At 46.0% G+C, this 23,964-nt stretch overlaps 1 protein-coding gene across 1 annotated transcript in view; it reads left to right on the top strand.

Annotated features, from left to right (window-relative positions):
• LOC103207213 overlaps positions 1-23,964 on the top strand; it is a 207,685-nt gene that overhangs the window by 2,181 nt on the left and 181,540 nt on the right. The window contains exons 2-12 of the mRNA XM_042782527.1: positions 386-480; positions 8,954-9,074; positions 10,256-10,365; positions 11,414-11,565; positions 13,706-13,877; positions 16,097-16,196; positions 18,513-18,625; positions 19,188-19,313; positions 21,200-21,331; positions 21,476-21,592; positions 22,651-22,764. Coding sequence (XP_042638461.1) covers positions 386-480; positions 8,954-9,074; positions 10,256-10,365; positions 11,414-11,565; positions 13,706-13,877; positions 16,097-16,196; positions 18,513-18,625; positions 19,188-19,313; positions 21,200-21,331; positions 21,476-21,592; positions 22,651-22,764 — 1,352 coding nt within the window. The remainder of the gene's footprint in view (positions 1-385; positions 481-8,953; positions 9,075-10,255; positions 10,366-11,413; positions 11,566-13,705; positions 13,878-16,096; positions 16,197-18,512; positions 18,626-19,187; positions 19,314-21,199; positions 21,332-21,475; positions 21,593-22,650; positions 22,765-23,964) is intronic.

Raw genomic sequence — 23,964 nt, 5'->3', positions numbered from 1 at the left:
TAGAGATAATGCCTCGGAAACCCTAGGAGGGGTTGCTATGAGTCAGATCCGACTCGATGGCAGTGAGTTTAGTTTTTGGTTTTGGACTAGAGGAAGGACACTTGGTTTCTACCTTGGTGAGGTTCCCACTTAGTAGTGGCATCAAACTCCTTGCTTTTGCAGGCACTGTCTCATAGAGGGAGGAGTTTGGGGGTAGAAGTAGTAAAGTAAGTATGCATAGAGGTAAATTCAGTGCAAAAACAAACTAAGGGTGTATGAAGTAAATTTTGGGGACACCAGGTGAAGCCGTGGTCCAGAATGGGGTTGTATAATTGGAGGAGGTGAGTACTGCATGCCTGTGATGTTCACTTGTCTAATGGCCATTTTATGTTTGCTTCTGTGACAGCCCCAGATCCAAGTGTCCCTCCTGGCTCTGTAGAGTGCCCTGTGGTAAATGAAGCAGAGCGTATCAACTGTATCCCTGACCAGTCACCAACAAAGGTTTGGCATATAGATCTTGGTTTCATTGACGACTTTATGCCATTGGGCACTTTCTTCCTATTTCTAGTTCTTGGCGAGTTGGCATTGTAGCCAGTGATGGCTCTGGCAAAGCAATCCCCGTCTGTGCTTCTGTGCTGTGGCCTCTGGGGAGAGGAAAGGCAAGGAGCATCCCCTGGGGCCCAGGGTTGTTGCCAGACTTAGCTAATAGGAAATAGGCCACCGGATTCAGTGTGAATTTCAGGGAAGCAACAGGTACGTTTTCAGCATGAGTGTGTCCCAGGCAGTATTTGAGACTTACTGTCTTGGAGAAGTCCAGCCTGAATGCTCCTAGGAAGTGAGGATGGTGAGATTTCATCTCATGTACTTTGGACATGTGATCAGGAGGGACCGGTCCCTGGAGAAGGACGCCCTGCTTGGTAAAATAAAGGGTCAGTGAAGAAGAGGAAGATTGTCAACAAGAACACAGCAGCTGCAGCAATGGGCTCAAACGTAATGATGATTGTGAAGATGGTGCAAGACCAGTCAGTACATTGTTCAGTTGTACATGGGGTTGCTATGGGTCAGAGCTGACCTGATGGCACCTGACCCCAACAAAAATGCTGAAAAAGGATTTGAATTTTATCTGACAACCTTCTTGGCTCCTAGTTTTCTCTGGTTCTATCACTGCCTCTGTTTCTTGACTTCTCTGTCTCTCTTTCAGCTTTGCAGATTCCAAAAGGTTATCTAGGCTGTATGATAAAATTTATCTAGAGGTCAAAATGATTTGAAGTAAGGACAAAGCTTCCAGTGACATGCAATTGCAGATTAAATATAGCACTTGCATGTGAGCATTTACGTTAGGCCATCTACTTCCTGACCATCAGCTAAAGTCCAGTTGAGTATCTGATTATAGGGTGCACTGTACACACCCCATCAGGTACTGTTCTCATTAAGAAGAATTTCTAAAGGAAAACCAAAATGGAACCTTCTGAAGGCAGTCCACTGACACGCAATGGCAGGCTTGGGTGAGGCGGGTGAAGGAGTGTCCCGCGTCTGATGTTCTGGCACCTGGTGCTCCGGGTCTGTCTCTGTGGCCCTCCTAATCTCGGCAGCCTGGGGTCATGTCCCTCAGAGTTGCAGTTCTGGTTTATCTAAAGATCCTCAATGCCACACAACTTTCTTCTTCTTTCCTGTTAAATGCTAAATCTGCACTAGTGGATTACTCTTCTTGGGGTTTGGGGTCGGGGTGGGGAGGGAGCTATAAGTATGGAAGGAAGGGCATGAGAGTCACCTCCTTGGATTTCTCATTAGGCAAAGGTAGAAGCTTGTAAAGACAGAGAAGTGAGCGGGAAGCAAAATCTCTATCAGAAAGCGTGATTTTCCAAACATGCAGATGTTTGGTGTCTTCCAGCCCATGGTCTGGTAATTGACTCGAATGCTCCCTTTCCCGAGCACTTTATTGTTGGGTACATTATGCAGGCAGGAGTGTGCCTGGCAGGTAGATGAACAGTGTGGAGGCTAGTGGGACTGGAATAGTGTGAGGTGAGAGGAATAGCAGGAGGTGAGGCCGAAGGGGAAATGGTGTGGGCTGGTGGTGATGGGCATCATAAGAACAGGTATTATCCTTGGGTTCTGTGAATGGTTTACATGTGACTGCTCACTGAAAGACTGGAGAAAAAGGGGCTGGTGGTCTACTTCTGAATACCAGCCACTGAAGTCCCCCTGGAGCACAGTTCTACTTTGATACACAGGGGGTCGCCTGGAGTCAGAGTTAGTTTCCTGGCAATTGGTTTTATTGTCAGCTCATCAGAATATTGGATTAATCATTGAGGCATCCTGATTATAAATATAATTAGGAGTTTGGGAATGGGAGAGACCATGGGAGCCAAGGAAGAAGCTATCTTGATGCTGGGACATGGGGCATACTCTGGGGTCTGAGAAGCAGGTGATAAGTAAGATGAGAGTGTTCCTAGAAGAAGGGCTTCTGAGGACAAAGGCACAGAGATGGGGATTGTGCCTAATGGGGCCTTTGGTGGAGACTGAGATGGCCGAGGAACTGAGCCAGAGGACTCAGGCAGCAAAGACACAGAAGAAGAGTGTCTGGTTGTGTGATGTGAAAGAAGGCCTTGATGGGGAGTTTAGAATTAAGGGAAAGAAGGGAATCAGAGCCAGACACGTGGCCTGTCTAGAATTGCAGGTTGGAGCAGCGTGATGGCCAAAATTAGTCGGGAAGTCCAGAGGATGTGTTGACGGCAAGAGAGAGAGTTTGGATGAGGTAGATAGATCAATATCAGGATCTCCCTCAGGCAGGACAGAGCAGGGCCTTGACTGGTATTGAAGCAGAGGGCAGCTGTCTGGGCAGCAGGACTGCTGAGGCAGGAAGGAATCCAGAGTGGGAGTGACACACCTTCCAAACCTGCTGCAGTGTCCAGCCCCTTCCCCGGCTTGTCACCTAAGAGGAGTGGACTAGCCTTCTCTTAGATTCTGTTCATAACAGAAGGAATGAGGCTGAGCCAAGAAGGTCGATTCAGATTTTGAAAGAGTTTGGAAATCAGGTAGTGGAGTTTGGTTTTGATGTGACACACAGCAGCCAGGAGCAGCCATTTAAGGCTGAATATGGAGTCATGTCGTGGGTGAAAAAAAGAAAGAGGACAGCCAAAGATTTAGTAAGAAACACGAGGAGCAGACAGGGGAGAACAATGAAGGAATAGTTTGATATGGAGCCAAATGCAACAGAGCTTAGCATTTTGGGTTATAGTCTCAATTAAATCAAACAATATTCTTGTCATACATTCTAGTAGCAGAGATAAGCTAAAGAAATGAATTTAAAAGACCTATAATTTATAACAAAAGTAATATAAGAACTACTGTGGGAATCACAAAGTAGAAGAGATTATCATCAGGGAGAAAGTGACAGTATGGAATTAAAGATAAGTAGGGTTTTGACAGAGTGGGGGAGTGTAGAAAGTGAATTCAAGATAGAAGAGATACTGCAAAGTTAGAGAAGGGGACTGCAGGGCCATATGTTATAGAGGATGGTCGCATATGGCCAAGCTGGAGGGTGGGTGCCAGAGAGACTTGGGTAGGCTGGAACTGGATGGTGGAGGACTGTGCTGCTTTTGGGTGGGAATGGGAAGCTGTGGTCTAGACAGATCTACCTAAACAGGATGTCTGGTGCCCTAGGTTTGCAGAAGGTTGAGTCACAGCCACGCTGTTGCTCTTGTCATGTTTTGTCAAGAAATGAGCTGCTTAGTCCCCCACCAGGAAGGCTGAGGCATCCTGAGTCTGTCCACTCTCCCCATCACTCATCTTCCTTTTAGTTCTCGGTGGACATCAGACACCACTGCTGCTTCAGTAATAGACTACGTGTTTTTCAAATAGATGTTTTTATTGTAGAACCTTTTAATAAGCTCTGTGCTATCAAGATGGCAGTTTAATAAACGAACTTTGACTTTTTCTACATGTTGTGCCCAACTGAGTTAGTCCACCGTTTAGTGTTTAGTGTTCACTCATCCTCACGTTCCTTTCTGCGTTGGCCAGAAAAAAACTCTGGAAGCATCTTCTGTGATCCACTGTCTCATACAAGACAAATCGTAGGCTTGCTGTTACATGTCCTGAGTATCCTGGGTCTTCTATACTGATACAGGCTGCTTTTGAGGGGCTGGGTCCGTGGATAACTGTCGACTTCTGTGGTGCCCATGCTAAAGGGAAGTGCATAACTATGTGGAGGCAGAGGTGGTGAGAAATTATGGACATGGCAGGCTGGCTGGGCAGAACGTTGTGGAACTGAGCCACCACTCTGCCATTATATAGTTCCCATCTCCTCCTCTCCCCATAAGGATCACATAGAAAAGGACCAAGAGGCTAAATGTGGATTGGTTGCAGATCCCAGGGTCTTGATTCCAGTGATGGAGGAGATCTTGTGTCCAGGGAAGGATAAGGCAATCTGTTCAACCACCTGTGCAATCTTAGGTTGACTTTTTGGAGCGAATGGAGCCCCAGGAGTCCCTTTCATGGGTCTCAGCAAAAGGATGGCCCTGCTCTTTAACTTTCTAGTCCTGTCTTCGGTTCTGAGCTGGTAGCTGGCCACTGCCTGCAGGGCACCTTCTCTGGAGTGAGCAGAACTCACCACCTCGTCACTGAGTCTGCTTTCTTTTCTCATCGTAAGAGTCCTGTTGTTGTTGTGTGCCGTCGAGAGAGTTCTATTAGTGGTTCTAATATTCCTCTAGTTTCTGCTGCAGAAACATCAAGGGCATAGACTCGATGCACAATGGAGCTAAACTCAGCAGAGTCTTTCAGCATCCCTGTGACCACTGTGGATTAAAGTGTCGGGATCCACACGGTTTTCAAGGGCTGACTTTTGGAAGTAGCTCGTCAGGCCCTTCTCCCCAGCCTGTCAGTCTGTAAGCTTTGATGAAACATGAGCATCATCGTAGCCACACACAAGCCTCCATGATGGTGGGTAATGGTGCACATGGGGTGCATTGGCTGGGAATCAGACCTGGGTCTCTTGCGTGGAATTCTATCATTGAATCCCCACTGAGTGCTGTAGCATTTCATTGTGGTACGTTGGGTCAAGTCCAACACTTTACACCACCATCTAAGGCCCTATCCAGCCTACCTCCTACCTCTATAGCTTCCCTCAGAGCATCACCCCATGCAGATTGTAGTTGGTGGACTACACTTATCCCAAACCTACCCATCCTTGATGAAAGCATCACTGTTTACTTACTGAATGAAGCCTTTTCAACTCAGAGTTGAAGAAGCCATTGATACCAGGATGCAGAAGGATCTAGTCAACTCCTGATATCCATCCCAGGAAAGACAGGGCAGATCACAATCTTAAACACCTTACCTTGATGGTCAGGATGAGGATTTCTATATAAACATGGGAGAGCAGATTCACACGCTTCAAACAAGCCTGCATGCCCTGTGGAGTCATTGCAGAGGGGCTCCAGGCTCCACTGAGCGGTGTATGATGAAATATTGCCACGGATAGTAACGACAGCGATAATCTGAATGATGGCATTTAAGAGAGGCGGGCAACTGCATTTCCTGTTCAGAAACTTCATCCCACTCCACAGCAAACACGTTTGATAATTGTCGTTCATTTGTTACTGGTGTATTATGACACCTTTCCCCAATTCCAGCTTCTTATCAGTAAGTATCTAAGGGAAAAAGTTTTCTTGTGTTGACAAATACATTGCGTTTTGCCCAAATCATCACGTGTCAAGTCTCGACCGTTAAAACAATGGTGTTTCCCTGACACCTGCTAAGAGCTGTCTTACAATCTGGGAAGAGCACAGTCCCAGGTTAGACATGAGCTCGTGGATTTTGTGCCTAGAATGAAATCGTGTAGCCGCTAGGAGGCAGCACGGTGGGGGGACCAGGGCCCAAGGTTGGGATGGAAGGAAGTGGCCAATTTAACTTTTAAAAACTGGCACAAGATGCACATCCTATGAAATAGTCTACAATTAATTTCACTGAGATATGATTAATTTTACTCATCACTTGATTTCTTCAAACTTGCTGCATATTTATTGCATATTTATTTTTATAATAAGGAACATTTTAATGAATAAAAAGTAATTTGAAATTCCTGTATCATCAAGTGTTTTTCAACCTGTAAAATTCCTGAAGCTATTTGAAAACACGATATGTTTTCCCATTTCACTCATTTCCCTTATTAAGACTTCCTGGTTCCACTGTTTTGTACACAGCTTCATATTCTTTTGACATTATAGAAAATAAAGATTTTACCACCTATGCATCAAATGGCAGGAGGGCTATAGAAGCTAGATACTTTTTTTTTTAATTGTGATTTGGGTGAAAGTTTTCAGAGTAAATTCACTTTCCATACAGCAGCGCACATACACTATGTCTCATGGCATTGACTGCAATCTCCCACAATGCAACAGCTCCCCTCCCACTTCCTCCCCATAGCCACCTCTTCCCTGTGTCCATCCCTCCATGCACTCCTGCCCCCTGAGCTGTCTCCCTGTGCATACACAGCCCTTCTATTCTGCCATGATTGATCTCTCCAAGGAGTGTATCTACCTAACATAAATGTTCAGTTCATAAGCCTGTGTTTTGTTTGTCTGGGAGCCACAGGAGTGGGTTCAATCCCAGGCCTGAGGAGCAGGTAGGGGCCATAGTCTCAGTAGTTCCACCGGGCTCTATCAGACCAGCAAAAGTAATCCCTTTTATTATTTTATAATTTTGAGTTTTGTTCCACATTGTTCTCCTACTCTTTGCAGGATCTCCTACATAGATCCCCCTCCGAGTGGTTGATAGTGGTAGCCAGGCAGAAACTAGGTACTTTTAAAAAGGTATTTGAATTTGGAATCTGGTTAATTTGAAGGAGTGCTTTGACTGCTTTTAGGGTGCCCTGGGCTCAATGATAAAGCTATTCAGGGAAGAACTGGGCAGTTGAGCCTCTCGCTTTCCACTTGGCCCCTAGCCCTCCATGCTGGGCTGACTCACATTGCCTCCTGTAAGTCCCTGGTCTCCAGGGGGCACAGCTTCTCCACCTCTCCACTTCCATGAAGCAAATGACCCCATGCTGGCAGGCTTCCAGCAACAAGTGCTTTATTATGTCTCCTGATCTGCATCACGAGGGCTTGGGCAGGGCTTGGCCGGGCAGTTCTTCCATTCCACGCTGTGCTCAGTTGGTGGCTGATCTTGTCCAGAGGGTCCCACAGAGTTTCTGCCCTAGCCTGGCACCTTGGTGGGGATGATCCTATGGCTGGTCTCACCTGGGCCGAAGGGGTCTCGGAGGCCCTTTGTGGTGTCTTGCACAGGTAGTTGGAGCTTGGAGCCGCAGGAGCTCACAGTGACCGTCGCCAGTCCTCTGGAAGCCTGGGGCCACAACTGGACTGCCTAGCATTGCTTTAGCTACTTTTGCTTGGTTGAGGCAGGTCATGGGCCAGACTGGAACCTGTGGGAAGAGGCAGACCCACCGCTTGGACGGAGGGGGTCAGAGAAAGCATGGCCATTTGTAAACAACCAGAAAAAAGAAAAAAAAAAAAAAACAACCAACCAGTGGTCTTTGAGTCTTTCTGACTCATGGTGACCTCATGTGAGTCAGAGAAGGTCTGTGTCCACAGGGTCCCCAATGGCTGAAGTTTCAGAAGGGGGTCATCAGGCCTTTCTCTTGGGGGACCTCTGGGTACACTCAGATGACCACCATGGTGCTCAGCACCTTAGCACATTAGCCATTGGCAGCACTCAGGACCCCTGAAATAGCCACAGGTAATGGCTCATTCTGCTCAGAGAAAGTGTGAAGGGGGGTGAAGACTGTGGGAAGAGGACAGGACCAGGTCATGGGGTCAGCATCAGGAAAGGGGTGGCTGGTGGACTGACTGACTGAGGTCTGACACCACTGGTGGAAAGACGTGGTCATCTGGTGAATGTCAGGAAGTGATCTCTATGCCAACCTTGCTGTTGCTGTTGGTGGCAGCTGAGTGGGCCTCCAGCTCCTGGTGGCCCCGCACAGTGGGACGGGGTTGTAGTGACTCCTGCATTGTCACTGACTGATTTCTGGAGGGATGTCACTAGCCCTTCTGAGTCCATGTGAGTCTGGAAGTTCTGCTGAAACCTGTTCAGCATCTGAACCACACACCAGCCTCCACAGACAGACAGGTGGTAGGGCCATCTTGGGGCTTTCTATTGCACAAGGTTATTTTTCTTCAAAGATCTACCCTTTTATGACATTGACTTAACTCTACAGTTTCAGTGACCTCACATGGTCATCTAGGTCATTCTTTGGTCTTTAATAGGTAAGTAATCAATCATGCTGGTCCACTGGTACCCACCCTTCTTTGAAGAATTTTTTAACTGGAAACTCTCCAATCTCCTTTGATTGTTTATTCAAGTATTTTGTCCCCTCATTGGTCTGCAAGCTTATAAGTCTAATTACTTTCTCCTTCTTAATTTAATTAAATTTAAATTTATCAGAATTTAATTTCTTTTTAAATTTATTTTATCCCATTTTAATCCTAAACAAGGATTATAATCTATTGGGGTATCAAGGTATCAAGGAAAGATTGTTTTCCACTTTTGGAGGAGTTGAGAGACCACTGTCTATGTATGTATTTATAACATGTAGTTACAAGTTAATCAGTTTGATTTCAAAACCTCCAAATGAAGACGACTGCACGGTCTTTAAACTAAAAGTCAAAGTCAATGTAAAGGAAGTGCCACTTGCAAGTTTGGATTGTGATTTAGAACATGTGGCTATATGCTCATCAGCTTGATTGGAGAGACAGGGAAGAGTGAAAGCACTGTGCTCAGAAGGGAGGTAGCACCGTGGTGTGGTTAGGACACTGCCCGTGGAACTGGTGGGAGGGCTCGCTCAGTCATCGCTCGGGTCTCAGTGTCCCGACTTGTACCGTGAGGTTAATGAAACCACAGCTCAAATGAGACTTGCTGTGCTTCGTAAATGATGATGTTCTACAATCCATGGAGTTCCTTTGACAACCTTCTCTTGTTTCAGGCCACATGTGACCAGCGAGGCTGCTGCTGGAACCCTCAGGGAGCCATAAGCATCCCCCAGTGCTACTATTCCAAAAGTCATGGCTATCAGGCAGAGGGTGACCTCGTGGACACGAGGGCAGGTAAGCTAAGTGGATGGTGTAGGAGGCAGGCGCTCCGGGCCCTCTGGGGGTCAGCTCATGCCCCCAGCAGAGAGAAGAGTGCTCTCAGCCCAGCCACACTGTCACGTGCGTGTACGCAAGAAGGTGGGTGTGCTCTGGACTCTGCTCTGCAGCAGGGTCTACAGTCGATGCTGGCACCGAGAGCACATGGCTCTGCCTTGGGAGTTCAGAGTCCATCCCTGCTCCTGGCTCCACCTATGCACCTTCGTGACCTTGGCAGCCATTTTGACCCCCTTGGTTCACCACTTACTCACTTTGAGTGTGAAGGATTTGAACTCAGCAACCCTGTGACTACTTCCGACTCTGTGTCAGTAGCATCGAGTCAATTGTCACTCATGTGACAGAGTGGAACTGCTCCATGGAGTTTTCTTGGCTGTAATCTTAGGGTGCAGATCACCAGGCTGCCCTTCCATGGTACCACTGAGTGTGCTTGAACTGCCAACCTTTAGGTTAGCAGTTGCGTGCAAACTGTTTGCGCACCCAGCAGACCTCAGTATTATGTGATTCTAACGATAAGGACGCACTTCCAACTTTGTCACATTTTGTGGAATTTACCTAATCAGTTTATGAACCTAGGCACCCTTTCTCTTCCCACCCTAAAATGCAGAGTGTATAGTGTGCATTCTAGGAGGTAAATGCAGAGTGTATAGTATGCATTCTAGGAGGCACCGGAAGGTTATTCCTATGGAGAGGAAAAATGGCCCCTCCAGCGACCCTTAGCTCAATGAACTCTGATGCTAAGGTCTTCACGCTCACCTGGCTTACCAGGAACTAGGGACTTGGCACCGAGGTCTGGGAGTCCCTGTCACATCACAGGGAAGTAACTGAGGGCTGAGGGTGCACAGCGGCTCTGATTAACACAGAGCAATGGGCTGGAGGAATGGGAGCTGATTCTCTGGGATGGTGGGGATTTTCAATCAAACTTTGTACAAGAAAGACCTGCACTTTGAGAGAAGGTAGGGACAGTTCCTCATCTCAGGATCCAGCCTGAGGTGAGGCATGTGGATAACATGCCCATCTCTTCCTTTTTTGGAGAATAAAGCCTTTTCACCAGCCCCTTTGACATGAAGGTGGTTTCCATGTGGCTGCCCTTTGTGAAGATACAGAGCCAACGATGAAAACCTTTCCCTCCTGTATGTTAGGGTTCACAGCTCAGCTGAGGAGGCTGCCTTCTCCATCTCTGTTTGGAAGTGAGGTCGACAACATCATTCTCACGGCAGAATACCAGACATCCAAGCGATTCCACTTTAAGGTGTGGTTTGCCGTTTTAAATTATCTCTTTGGGGTTCTTGTTCTTTACCCGGGGACTGCAGTTTCTACAAAATAAGAGGTTTGTGAATGGAGGTATTTTTCCTGTTCCTGTTATTCTTATTTAGTACCACTGGCCTTTCCTCTGTGTGATAACTGCCTAAATCTGTGTTATGGATTTGGCCGGTGAGCTTTGTGGTCACTCACTTCCCTGGACACCGTGTGAAATGTAGCAGGGATGGGGGACAAGGACAAGAGTCATCCCAGCTTTGAAAACTCGAGGAGCAGTGCACCTCCTCAGATCTGCAGTATGTGTTCCTGCCCAAAGACTGCATTTGCTCAAGTGTTGACTATTTGAACTGAGTGTTGTACAATGTCACAGTGTTGCTGGGTCAGTGTTAGCCATCTGTTTTAGGTGTTATATAATGTCAGTGTTGCTGGGTCAGTGTTAGCCATCTGTTTTGGGTGTTGTACAATGTCACAGTGTTGCTGGGTCAGTGTTAGCCAACTGTTTTGGGTTGTACAATGTTGCAGTATCACTGGGTCAGTATTAGCCATCTGTATTGTGTATTACACAATGACACAGTGTCACAGGGTCAGTGTTAGTCGTCTGTATTGGGTAGTGTACAATGTCACAGTGTCACTGGGCCAGTGTTAGTCAATTGGGTGTCATACAATGTCACAGTGTCACTGGGTCAGTGTTAGTCATCTGTATTGGGTGTTATACAATGTCACAGTGTCACTGGGCCAGTGTTAGCCATCTGCATTGAGTATTATACAATGTTGCAGAGTCATTGGGTCAGTGTTAACCATCTGTATTTAGTGTTGTACAATGTCACAGTGTCATTGGGTCAATGTTAGCCATCTGTGTTGTGTGTTATACAATGTTGCAGAGTCACTGGATCAATGTTAGCCATCTGTATTGGCTGTTATACAATGTCACAGTGTCATAGGGTCAGTATCTGAGTTCCATGAGCCTCGATACTGGGAAGCACTGATGTCTGTGGGAGAAGTTTCCACTTTGGCTCTCTTCTCTTTTCTCTCTCGGGCAGTTAACTGACCAGAAGAAGGACAGGTATGAAGTGCCCCATGAACACGTTCAACCTTTCCAAGGAAATGCTTCTTCTTCCTTGTCCTACCAAGTGGATGTCTCCAAACAGCCATTCAGCATCAAAGTGAGCCGCCAGAGCAACAACCGTGTTCTGTAAGCTTTGAGAATATGTCTGGGGGTCAGGGTGGGACAGTTACAGGGGTCTTTCAACAATATCCAGAAGGTTGTGAGCCCACACTGGCCACAGACTCTCTCTTCTCCCTCCAAATGTGTCCTTTCCTCTGCCTTTCTTTCTCTTTCTACCTTCCATTTCCTCATTTTTTTCTTTTCCCTTTGTTTCCTCCATCCATCTTACACCCTATCTGCCAGGAAATACTTACTGAACAGTTACTATCCTAAAGGCATAATGTTTTGTCACATGGTACTGTGTCTGGAAACAAATCTAAGAAATGTACCACATATACCTGCCCTCAGGGAGTCCTGGCCTCTTGGTGGCCATAGGAAAATGTCACCGGAGGGCAAATGGGGCAGATTAAATAGGGGCTACTAATCATTACTGTAAAAAGACAAAGAAGGGTTTGCTTGTGAAAGGGGACTCACATTGTAGGTTATGGAGATGGGGAGGGAGAGGGAGGGATTAATTTTGGGCTAGTTGGGGCCCACATGCTGATGTAGGTAAGGGGAGGGATGTATGGAAAGAGTCTGAGACCACCATGTTAACATTAGGAAATGGAAGGACATTGAATTGTGCACATGGGAGATAGATGACAGATGCTAATACCAACCAGTGTGGCCACAATACTGCATTACTATTAACACCAAACACCAGACTACAGATCAACACATAAACACCTGAGAGGATCAGATGGGGGTCAGTGAACAGGAGTATACTCTAGACCAAGGATAGATTCAGTTCAGGCTAATCTTGCACAGATACCAGTGATACAAAATACCTGCAATCCTTACAGAAACAATAGAAGACATAGAGCAATCCCTCACAGGCACCCAGACACTGTGGGAGAGAGAGCCACCGGATCTACCATCTCAGGACCATAGTACTGGGGGACACTGGACTCAATTGGCACAACAAAATACATTAAAAGTGTTGCTCCACATCTTACATTGGTGAGTAGCGACCAGGGTCTTAAAAGCTTTCAAGTGGCCATCTAAGATGCAGCGAATGGTCTCTTAGTGTCAGAAACAAAGAAGAGTGCAAAACAACAAGGGCATTTTTGCAATCACCCCAAGGACATGATGGCCCTCGAGACCAGAAGAACTAGATGGTGTCTGGCTACCAATGCCAACCACTCAGGAAAGGATCAAATCTGAGATCCTGGATAGAGGGGAAGGAAGAACATGGAACAAAATCCCAAAACTCCATAATGACCAGAATTACTGGTTGGATGGAATCTGGTGAGACCCCCAATACTGTGGCCCTGGAATACATTCTGCACCTGGAATAAAATTCACTTGCAGGGGCTGGCTCTCAGCCCAATAGTTAACAAGATGTATGTACATGCAGACCACTCAACCCAGGGGGACGCACCCACATACTGTATGGAAATACATCCCTTGGAGAAATAGACCATGGGGCACCAGAGGGGCAACATTCACATGGAGATAATGCAGGACAAAGAGGAGTGTATAACTACGAGGAGCACAGGGGGCGGGTTACTGGGCAGGGAGGGAAGGAGACTGGGTTAGGGTTGGGCATAGTAAATGGGGAATGAAACTAAATGTACATGTAACATTGAATGTAAAACAAACTCTTAAAAAAAAAAAAAAAAGAGGTAAATAAATAAATAAATACTCAGGCACTTGACTGCTAACCAGAAAGTGGTTCCAACCTACCAGCCACTCCTCGAAAGGAAGATTGGGCAATCTACTTCTGTAGAGATACTGCCTCGGAAACCCAAGGAGGGGTTGTTGTGAGTCAGGATCAACTCGATGGCAGTGAGTCTGTTTTCTCTGGACCGAGTCATTGAGGAGTCTCTGGGTGGTGTCAGTGGTTAACGTGCTCAGCTGCTAACCAAAAGGCTGGAGGTTCGGGTCCACCCAGAGGTGCCTTTATGGAAAGGCCTGGTGATCCACTTCCGAAGAATCAGCCATTGAAAATCCTGCAGGGCACAGTTGTCCTCTGTCCGCATGGGGTTGTCATGAAGTGGAGTCAACTCGGGGAGAACTGGTTTGGTGTCTGGGATTGAGTCATTGATGTGTAAACAATATTTTTCAAGCAGCTGTGCTCTCTCGACAACTCCTTCCCACCTGCCTCTGTATTTCCCACCTGTGCCAGGTTTGACTCAAGCATTGGGCCCCTGCTCTTCACCGACCAGCTCCTGCAGCTCTCCATCCGCCTGCCCAGTGCCAACGTATATGGGCTGGGAGAACACGTGCACCAGCAGTACCGCCATGATATGAACTGGAAGACCTGGCCCATCTTTGCCAGGGACACGACTCCCAATAGGGTGAGCACACCACTATCATGGCCTTACTGTTAGAGGTTGAGTCTAGCAGTGCCTTGCAGTAGTTCAAAGTCTATTCATCATGATTCTTGGGGATTGACTCCAGCAGTACACTTTAGGGGTTCAGAGTCAGATTCCAGGACCAGACTGCTGGACTTGATTTCCAGCTCTGCTACTTCCCAGTTCTGTGGGTCTGTGTCTTCAGTCTCTCGTCCATAAGTGGGGGCACTCTGCTTACCTTGTAGGGGGTGTGGAAAGAAGCAAATGCCTCGATGTAAGTAAAGTACCCAGGTGAATGTCTGATGCATAGTTAGTGCTCTGTAAATGCCAAGGACTTTAAATTACACTTTCTCTTCAAACCAGCTAGTTGTGGAGAAAACATTTTTAACATCTGCTCTCTGCTCTGAGGGTTGGTTATGCTCTTCACATGTTTAGGCTGATGCTTAAAAATCACCAATTTATCAGAAGAAAGTATCAGCCAAAACACTGTAGTAATCATTTCTTACGTGAAGAACTGTTGGATCAGTGAAGGAAAAGGCAGAGATGTGCCCCCTTCTTCCTTTTGTTTGCTTTTGCTTGTTGTCTGCTTTGAGTGCTGAACTCCAGGCAGAGTACTTCAGTGCGATATTCAGGTTTCATCCAGGAGCTTTCTGGTGAAGCACAGTCAACGGCTGGATGAGGAGAGCATGGCAGTGTTGTGTTAAGCAAGGATTTTTACCCAGTGATAAACAGTGAGTCTCCATTCACCAAAAGAACCTCGAAAGGAAAAGTGTGATTAACTCCATTGGGAACTGTGGCTCAGAGAAATCTCATGGATGCTGAGGTCAGAAAGTTTGGAAACGACAACGCTGGGATCTAGGCCCGGGCCCCTCTGACTTAACACCAATACCCCTATTACACCATTTGCCCATGAGAAGATCAGAGAAGGTGTTGAGTTAGACCGGCTCATCTGGAAAAAGCCAGGGACCATTGTATAATTAAATAGCCACAGACTCTTCTTACTCAGAGGGCTTGGCTCGGGCACCACTGAATCTGAGATTCGGACTTTCAGACCCTCACTCCATCTACTGAATTAGAATCTGCATTTAAATAAGATCCCCCATGTCATTAGTTGTTGTTGTTGTTGTTGTTGTTGTTATGTGCCCTCGAGTCAGCCCAACTCATAGCGACCCCTCCTTGGGTTTCCGAGGCAGTATCACTATGGAAGTAGATTGCCCCATCTTCCTTCTGAGGAGTGGCTGGTGGGTTTGAACTGTCAGCCTTCTGGTTAACAGTCAAGTGCCTTAGGCACTACACTACCAGAGCTCCCATGTAATTAATTAGTAGGCACAGCAAATTCTGAGAAGCACTGTTCTAAAGCAGTGATCTTCAAACTTGACTCCACTTTGGAGAAATTTAAATGTAAATAGCACTGCCTGCTCCCATTCCCAGAGATTCTCTTTTAAAACCATTTGCCTATCAACACTTTTAGCCTCTCAGGTTTCTTGGGAAATTACTATCTGTTTTAGTATGTGCTGCTTCCTGGTGGGGACCTGTATAACTGCATTAATCTGAAGAAACAGGGCTCACCACACCAATCCTACCACGAGACTCCACTCGGGACCTATGTGTCCTGCATAATTCTGTTAAAGTCCCTATTACCTCAAACATTTTTTCCCCTTGATTTCAGCATGCCTTCCATTACTGAAACTGCATGGTATCAACCCAAGAGTCAAAGCAGAAAGCAGTTTGGTTATAAAAGGGTTAATTGGTCTGGGTCCAACCTGGGTTGAGAACTAAGTTGGAAAGACTAGAAGACTAGCTAGATGCCTAAACCAGAGCTCCATCTGGTTGCAAAGTAGAAAGATATCTGATTCTTGGTAAGACTTGCTGGCACCTTTGCAGACAGCTTAAATCAGGTTAAGACAGGCTCTTTGAGAGGGGGAGCTTTCTGGAGTGTGATTTCAGAATTCCCACCTTCCCACCTTCTGACAATACCACCCCTATTCCTACTAGAGATATGGTCCCAGTTGGCCCACTCACTAAGAAAACACAATTCCCTAGGTTAACGTCAACCAAATACAGACCCATATTTTTAAACTCATTTGTGTCCTGTGTGACCCTGAGTCCCCTGTTATTGAGTGATTAGCACTGATTAAGACTGATTTACTGGGCCATTTCCAGCAGCATGGGGTTTACACGATTAGGTCGTAAATGTGTGATTTTCCACGACCTTTCTGTAGGATGGAACGAACCTGTACGGAGCGCAGACTTTCTTCCTGTGCCTTGAAGACGCCAGTGGCTCGTCCTTCGGGGTGTTTCTGATGAACAGCAACGCCATGGGTAAAGGACCAAAGAGATGTGTTCATGAAAGAAAGCACAGGAGTGCTTTGCAGTGTTTCGTACAGCACCGTGGTAAAGGGATGGGGTCTTTTAAGCCTGGTTGGGCCACAGCTGTTGTTGTTATGTGCTGTCGAGTTGGATCCAACTCATAACGACCCCTCCTTGGGTTTACGGGGAGGTATCACTACGGCAGTAGATTGCCCAACCTTCCTTCCGAGGAGTGGCTGGTGGGTTTGAACTGCCAGCCTTCTGGTTAGCAGTCAAGTGCCTTAGGCACTGTGCTACCAGAGCTGTTAGGGCCACAGCTAAGGGCTGAGTTGGTTTCTCATCGTTCCATCTCTGCTTCATTACCTGGTGACCCAAGGGTGCCATGAATCGGGGTTCCTCTCCTAGCTTATGATTTTCCTGAATCTGGCTGCCTCTGTTGGAATATTTTCTGTTAAGACAGCTGACCCTTTCCTATAATCTCCTCTGAGGCAGTTTCCACCAACCTGTTCTCCCTCCTGAGCTTTTCCTTCGGTGCACAAGCAACCAACCAGCTGCTGTTGACGTGATGCTGATTTGTGGTGCCCCCCCCCCATATGTGTCAGAGGAGAACTGTGCTCCATACGCTTCTCAAAGGCTGATTTCCTCAGAAGCAGAGTGCCAGGCCTTTCTTTTGGGGAATCTCTGAGTAGACTCAAACCTCCAACCTTTAGCTTAGCATCTGAGCACTTAACCACCCCTCAGACACTCCTTCCCCAACTGGTGGGTTGATATGAATGCAGGTAGGAAGAGGCCAACTGCTCAGGCCCTAACAATGTGAGCAACCAGGGCCACCGTGGGAGCTGCAACTGAGCAGAGAACGTTATGCTCAGGTGCCCCAAAGGCAGAGAGGTCAAGTGCAACGGCAAGCGGGGCAGGAAGAGTGTGATCAGGTTGCTTCAGAACAAAGTGTGCAATGTCCCAGGACGTTGGCAAGCTTCTCCATTTTTGGCCAATAATTCTCAACACTTTCTGCTTGTACCAGTAACAACAGATCCCGGTGGCAATGAATCACCAGAACGTGGGAGGAGGTGTGTCAGAATCTCTCGGGGTTGACGGGGGGCATAGGCTCTTGAACCCCTCTTCTTCTCAATCAAGAATCATTGGACCAGATCAAGATCAGTGCTGCCAAAGGACACCCTCTTCCTCTTCCCTGAGATTCATTCAAAGAATGGTGCACAGATGGGCAGACTGTTTCAGGTCTATGGGAGATAAGGACTTTGAAAGTGAGCCTTTCTGTCACACTCCAGTGCACGCATGGACCTAGTCCTAGTGGTTCATTTTCATGTCATTTTGTAAAAGTGTAAGTCTGTGGTGGAAATTGAAAAAAAAAAAAAAAAAATCTGCTCCCTCACCACAGACTGTTTGCAAAGCACTGGACTGGGTGGTCCCAAAGGCCCAGCTTTATTTAGTTCATTTGTTTCCAGCCGAGGCAGGGAGAATATGCTGAGTGATGCAAGGACTTTATGGTTTCAGGTAGGTGGCAGGGACCAGCAACAAGCTCAGGCTCCATGGGAAGCTTCCTGGAACCTGGATTCTCTGCGTCAAGATCTTTTCATGATCGAGAGGCAGGTGTCAGTCTGTTTCTTACAGCACTGTGTTAAAAGGGGCGGGGTCCTTCAAGCCTGGTTGGGCCACAGCTGTTGTTGTTGTTATGTGCCATTGAGTTGGACCCAACTCATAGAGACCCCTCCTTGGGTTTCCAAGGCGGTATCACGACGGAAGTAGATTGGCCAACCTTCCTTCTGAGGAATGTCTGATTCAAGATGCAGACCTTTGCTATAGGGAGAGCTCACCTCTGGAAATGGCCTTTGGGGCATAGAGAGATTTTGAAACTATAATATAATCTCTGACATTGTTGAGTTTGGCTCTTGCTTGATGTGGGATTCAAAGATTAAGTCAGGACCTCCGTATGCCTCACTGGGTCGTGTTCCTATAGTCATGGGGTGTGTCATGCAAGGGGTGTGGATGGGGGGGGGGTACAGTATGTCCTGAGGTTGTGGGTGTGATTGGTTTGTGATCAGAGCCTTGGTCCAGCACAAGGAGTTAACATGCTCCAGTGACCTGTTGTTGAAGTCTGTCATCAAGTCAAGTGCTTGGGCTCTTGTGTCCCATGACAGTAGGCCTTGGTCATCAGTTTCTCACTTTATATACAAAATCTAAAACATCAGGAGGATCACTTTATTAACGATGACACGGTTGTGGTCTTCCAGTCTAGATGGTTATGTTTATTTCTCTTATTTCTCTAGAATAAATTCTAATTTTCACTTAATTCATTTTTAATTCTTCTAGATGTTGTCCTCCAGCCTGCCCCTGCAATCACCTACCGCACCACTGGGGGCATTCTAGACTTCTATGTGTTCTTGGGAGACACTCCAGAGCAAGTTGTTCAAGAGTATCTAGAGGTAAGTGGTATCATGATCACCACCAAGGATATCCTAAGTAGCACAAGGGAAAATAAACCTAATATGGAGGTGTGACTCACAAAAATCTGCTAATAGGAATTTGTGACATTGTTGTTGTTGTTGTTGTTATGTGCCATCGAGTTGGGCCCGACTCATAGTGACCCCTCCTTGGGTTTCCAAGGCAGTATCACTATGGAAGTAGATTGCCCCATCTTCTTTCTGAGGACTGGCTAGTGGGTTTGAACCGCCAGCCTTCTGGTTAGCAGTCAAGTACCTTAGGCACTATGCTACCAGAGCTCCCTTTGTGACATTAGGGAAACCTGCTTTATAACAGTTGTATGTTTTAGAAGAAAAGTGAGAGAATTTAAGGATACTTAAACGTTACTCTACCCCCCCCCCCATGATTTTTAAAGTCTGCAGGACATTCAGACTAATATTCTAATGGTAATGAAACACTGAGTTGAAAATGGAGTATGTTTTGGGCCCTCAAAACCAATGCTTAGAAAAAGTTTTATTAAAGAATAGTGTATTTGCTAAGTTTAATTTCATGCATTTCTTTCAGCTCATTGGTCGACCAGTCCTTCCCTCATACTGGGCTCTTGGGTTTCATCTCAGCCGTTATGACTATGGAACACTCAGCAACATGAAAGAAGTTGTGGAGAGAAACCGGGCAGCAGGGCTTCCTTACGTAAGTGGTTAGTTGCCATCAAGTAGGCTCTGGCCACATGGTGACCCAAGCAAAATGGTGCCTGGTCAACATTTCTATGATATTCTGTTGTGGTCCATGGGTTTCCATTGGCTACTGTCTTCATCTGGGTGCTCCAGTGAAACCTGTCCATCATGACTGACCCTACTGGTATGTGAAATACCAATGGCATAGCTTACAGCATCACAGTAACCTGTAATCCACCACAGTATGGCAAATTGACAGACAGATGATGGGATGTAAGTTAGGCTTTTTAAAAAATCCTCCCCAAATAGGACAATAACAAAAATAAGAACAACCAATTATTTTTTCTTCCTTTAGGTTTTTTTTTTGTGTGTGTGTGTGTGATAAAAATCGTTTTGTCTATATTCAGAAAGCTAGGCATTTTTGCTTTACCAGCCATTTCTCCAAAGAACTATGGTTCATTTTATTGGGAAATAGTTTTGAGAGAACACAATCATGGGGTTAAGAGGCAATACAATTTTCTTGTGCTTACTGTCTTAATTACATTTTACATGATTTGCTTTTATTTGGGTTCTCAAGATTTCCCTCTCTAGCTCACATGGGTGATGCGAATGGCTTGTTCTGGACCACTAACTAAAAGTTCATGGTTCAAACCCACCCAGTGGCATCCCAGAAGAAAGGCCTGGTGATCTGCTTTCTTAAAGATTGCAGCCAAGAAAACCCTATGGAACTGTTCTACTTTGTAACACTCAGGGATTTCTAAGCCCCAACATCCCCATGTTAATATTGGCAACTGGAAGGATGGATTCTCCATCTCCACCCTCAGGCACCATACCAGTTCTCTGTTTTTGATGCCACTCTTCTTACCTGCTATTAACAGCTGGACATTTTCTTCTAAAGTCCTGGGGAATGAAATGATGTACCAGTTCCTTGGGCCCATTGGAGTGTGATGTGAAAGAGGGCATTTGGGCGTGGACCTGAAGGCTCCATACTCAGTTCAGTAGAGCAGTCTAGAATTGCCAAGTCGCAGTAAGCAGAAGGACACTGTCCTTGAAAGAAAATGTCTGTATGCCTTGAATGGTCCTGGAGGGAATGAGGTCCCACAAGAGACAAAAAGGAAATGATTCTCTGGCAGAATCCTCTTCCCTGTCTCTTACCCTGTTCCCGTGAAGGCAGACAATGAGGCCTCCGAGAGGGAGTACGTTGCATTCTGGCTCTTCTATTTTCATATGTGGAATCAGGGAAGAATAACACCAAAGCAGCTTGGAGTAGAAGAGAAGGAACCAAAGAAAAACGAAATGGGGGGAAGCAGGAGGAAAGAAAGGTCTTCCCCTTCACCTTGTGCTTTAGGAAATAGGAGTTTCTGACAGCCTTTGTGGCTTGTTTTAGTTGGGTGTCATGTTTGCTTGATTGGTTAGGTTTTTCATGCCAGGAACGAGGAGGCAACCAGGGTAGAATGAAGCAGTTAGCTCTGACTGCAGAGATGAGGGCTGGCCTTAGGGAACAATGGGTCATTTGCTTTTGGAATTGCTATCAATCAAGAAGCACTTGGATGCCAGGGACTAAGAACTCAGCTCAAGGCCCAGCACAAAGTGGACGTTTAGAGTGAACTGTAGAAGCTGGTTTCCGTGGATTCCTTCCCACTCAAGGTAGCCTCCTGATGTCAGTGTAGAACAGTGCTCCACAGGTTTCCAGTGGCTGAGTTTTTTGGGAGTTAATCCCTGAAATTTCTTCCAAGGCACCTACCTCTGAGTGGATTTGAACCTCTAACCTTTTGGTTAGCAGCTGAGTGCATTAACCACCCAGGTACCCCTAATGTGAATAATAAAGCTGACAATTGGACTGATAGGTTTGAGTGCATGAATTCCTAGGCACTGGATTGTGGACACTGTCTGTCTTTTCAGGATGTTCAGCATGCCGATATTGATTACATGGACCAGAGGAGGGATTTCACCTATGACCCTGTCAATTATAAAGGCTTCCCGGAGTTTGTTAAGGACTTACACAATAATGGAACGAAGTTGGTCATCATTGTGGTATGTGGTGCCCTCTCCTTCAAGTCAGGGACTTGCTGCTTCCTTGTTGTTTCACTCAACTCCCTCTCCTCAGGATCCAATTCCCAATCTCCCTTCTCGGCCTCCAGTTTAAAGCTCGTTTTTCCTCTGTGTTTCATGTCTTAGGATCCAGCCATCTCCAACAACTCTTCCTCAAGCAACCCGTACGGCCCTTATGACAGGGGCTTGGAGCAAAAGATATGGGTGAACACTTCAGATGGAGTGACTCCACTCATTGGGGAGGTGACTGAAAGGGATACCTGGGGGCTGGAGGAGGGGCCATGACAGAGTCGAGGGGGAGAGAGATGGAGAATGTGTGTGTGAAGTTTTGTTTCACATTTTCAGATGCCTTGTGTATGTTGTTGTTGTTAGGTGCCATTGACTTGGCTCCAACTCATGGCAAAGGGATGGATAAGAGAACAGAATTTTGTCTGGTGCTTGTACTTGGTGTTAGGTTTCTGCCCATTGTTGCAGCCACTGTGTCCATTCATCTCAGTGAGGGTCTTTCTTTTTCACTGACCCTGTACTTGTATATAATGGAGATAAATTGGCCTTTTCATTCCCAATTACCTGCCAACCACACTCCTTTCATGTCCAAGCCCCTTTGAAGATAGCTGACACACAGCGTCCACTTCCTCACCTCCCATTCATTCCTCAACCGACTGTCCATCTCCTGACCCACACCCCTCACTGACAGTGCTCTGGAATGACCTCCATCCAGTGACTTCCTAACTGGAAAATCCAATGGAATGGTTCCTTTCCCCATGCTACTGAATTTCTCTGCAGCATTGGACATCTTCAACCACTTCTCAAACCTTTATTTGTCCTTGTTTTCCATGAAGGTTATATCTGCTAGTCTGCACCTAATACCTCGGATGACCCTGTCCAAGAACACAGTGTTGATGAGCAGTTAGGTAGGAAAGGAACAGAGACGTGTACCTGAAGCTTAGGGCTCCCCCGGTGATAGGCAGCTGCAGCTTGCAGTGGACCCGTGCAGTACTGTCCCCACTTGACTGTTGCCAGAATTAGAAGTAGAGAAACCAGGACAGAAGGGTGAATCAGAGTTGAAGTCTGGCAAGTTAGTCCATGCCTTGATCCATGGACTCATTAATTAAGGACTTTGCCATGCATTTTTATTTTTCTTAACAATCAATTTTTCCTCAAGTGACTATTTGACTCCCCTGTAGTTTATTCTAAGCATCAGAGAGCCCCGTCGTAGGTCCTTTTCTTTGCAAAGTGTTCTATTTTACTCTATATTCATTTAATTTACTCTCATCAGTGTTTTTCTTTTTCTCCTGCAGGTCTGGCCAGGAAAAACTGTGTTTCCTGATTACACCAATCCCAAGTGTGCTGTTTGGTGGGCAAAGGAATTTGAGCTCTTCCACAGTCAACTGGAATTTGATGGGATATGGATTGTGAGTGATTATTATTTTGAAGTTATTTATTTCGTTGTTGAGCACACACACAGCAAAACATGCCCCAGAAGAACCATTTCTACGTGTACCACTCAGAGACGGTGATGTCATTCTTCGAGTTGTGCAACCATTCTCACCCTCCTTTACTGAGTTGTTCCTCCCCCATGGACATCAACCATTGCCCTCTAATGTTCTGTGTAATTGTTTGAGTTGCTATTGTCACTTTGAAGACTGTGAGTTCTTAACAATTTGATTATTCATCACCTAATACCAGTGACTAATAACCCAGTTGTTTCTGTCTATGTCTGTAGTTTTGAATCATGGAACATAAGGGGAAGATGAGGAAAGACAGGTGAGGGAAGGGAAATGCAACAATAATTCTTAGGTTTCTTTATCTTACTATTCAAATAACCTGAACAAAACATACAGCCAAGAATCAAAATCGGAATGTTAAGGCTGGAGGGAAACTCAGAAATCTAAATTATTTTCTGAGTTGAGCTCTGCTATTACAAATGACTGAATTGAAGTCAAAATAAGTCATGTACTCCTTACATTGTCCAAAGGACAAGGATTGTCCTAATTGCCAGTCCAGAAGCTTTCCACTTGGACACGTTGGACCAATTGATCAGAACCAAAGTACCCAAGTGCATCAAAAACTGTGGTTGTAGTCAGGAGAAAGGTGTTATAAAATGTTAAACAAACACAATTGCAACACAATTGATGTTCAGCAACATTTATGGAGTTGTAGAAGTGAATTTTTCTATTTATAAGAGAAAATTGTAGAAAAGTCAAACAGTGCAGAAAGCAAGAAGATCAAAACCCAGTTCCTCTAAACTGTCATCAACTGAAGACAATCACCATCAGAACTGTCGTATGTGTCTTTTCAGACCCATGGCTCTTACTGCTGTGGTGGTGTACCTGCTTTCTTTTCTGTGTGTGTACATGCATTTGTGTGTGTGTACTCATTGCTACACTTGGAGATATAGATATATAGAATCCACTATCGTGGAGTCGATTCTGACTCACAGCTCCCCTAGAGGACAGAGTAGAACTGCCCCATAGGGTTTCCAAGGCTGTCAATCTTTACGGAAGCATACTGCCTCATTTTTCTCTTGTGAAGGTACTGGTGGGTTTGAACAACTGTCTTTTTGGTTAACAGCCAAAAGCTTTAAGAACTATACCACTATATATATATATGTA

The sequence above is a fragment of the Orycteropus afer genome, unplaced genomic scaffold (assembly GCF_000298275.1).
Source record: "Orycteropus afer afer isolate SDZICR_OR568_19922 unplaced genomic scaffold, OryAfe1.0 scaffold00358, whole genome shotgun sequence".
NCBI lineage: Eukaryota > Metazoa > Chordata > Mammalia > Tubulidentata > Orycteropodidae > Orycteropus > Orycteropus afer.
The sequence above is the reverse complement of the archived record's forward strand: the minus strand, read 5'-3'. Positions and strand labels throughout refer to the sequence as shown.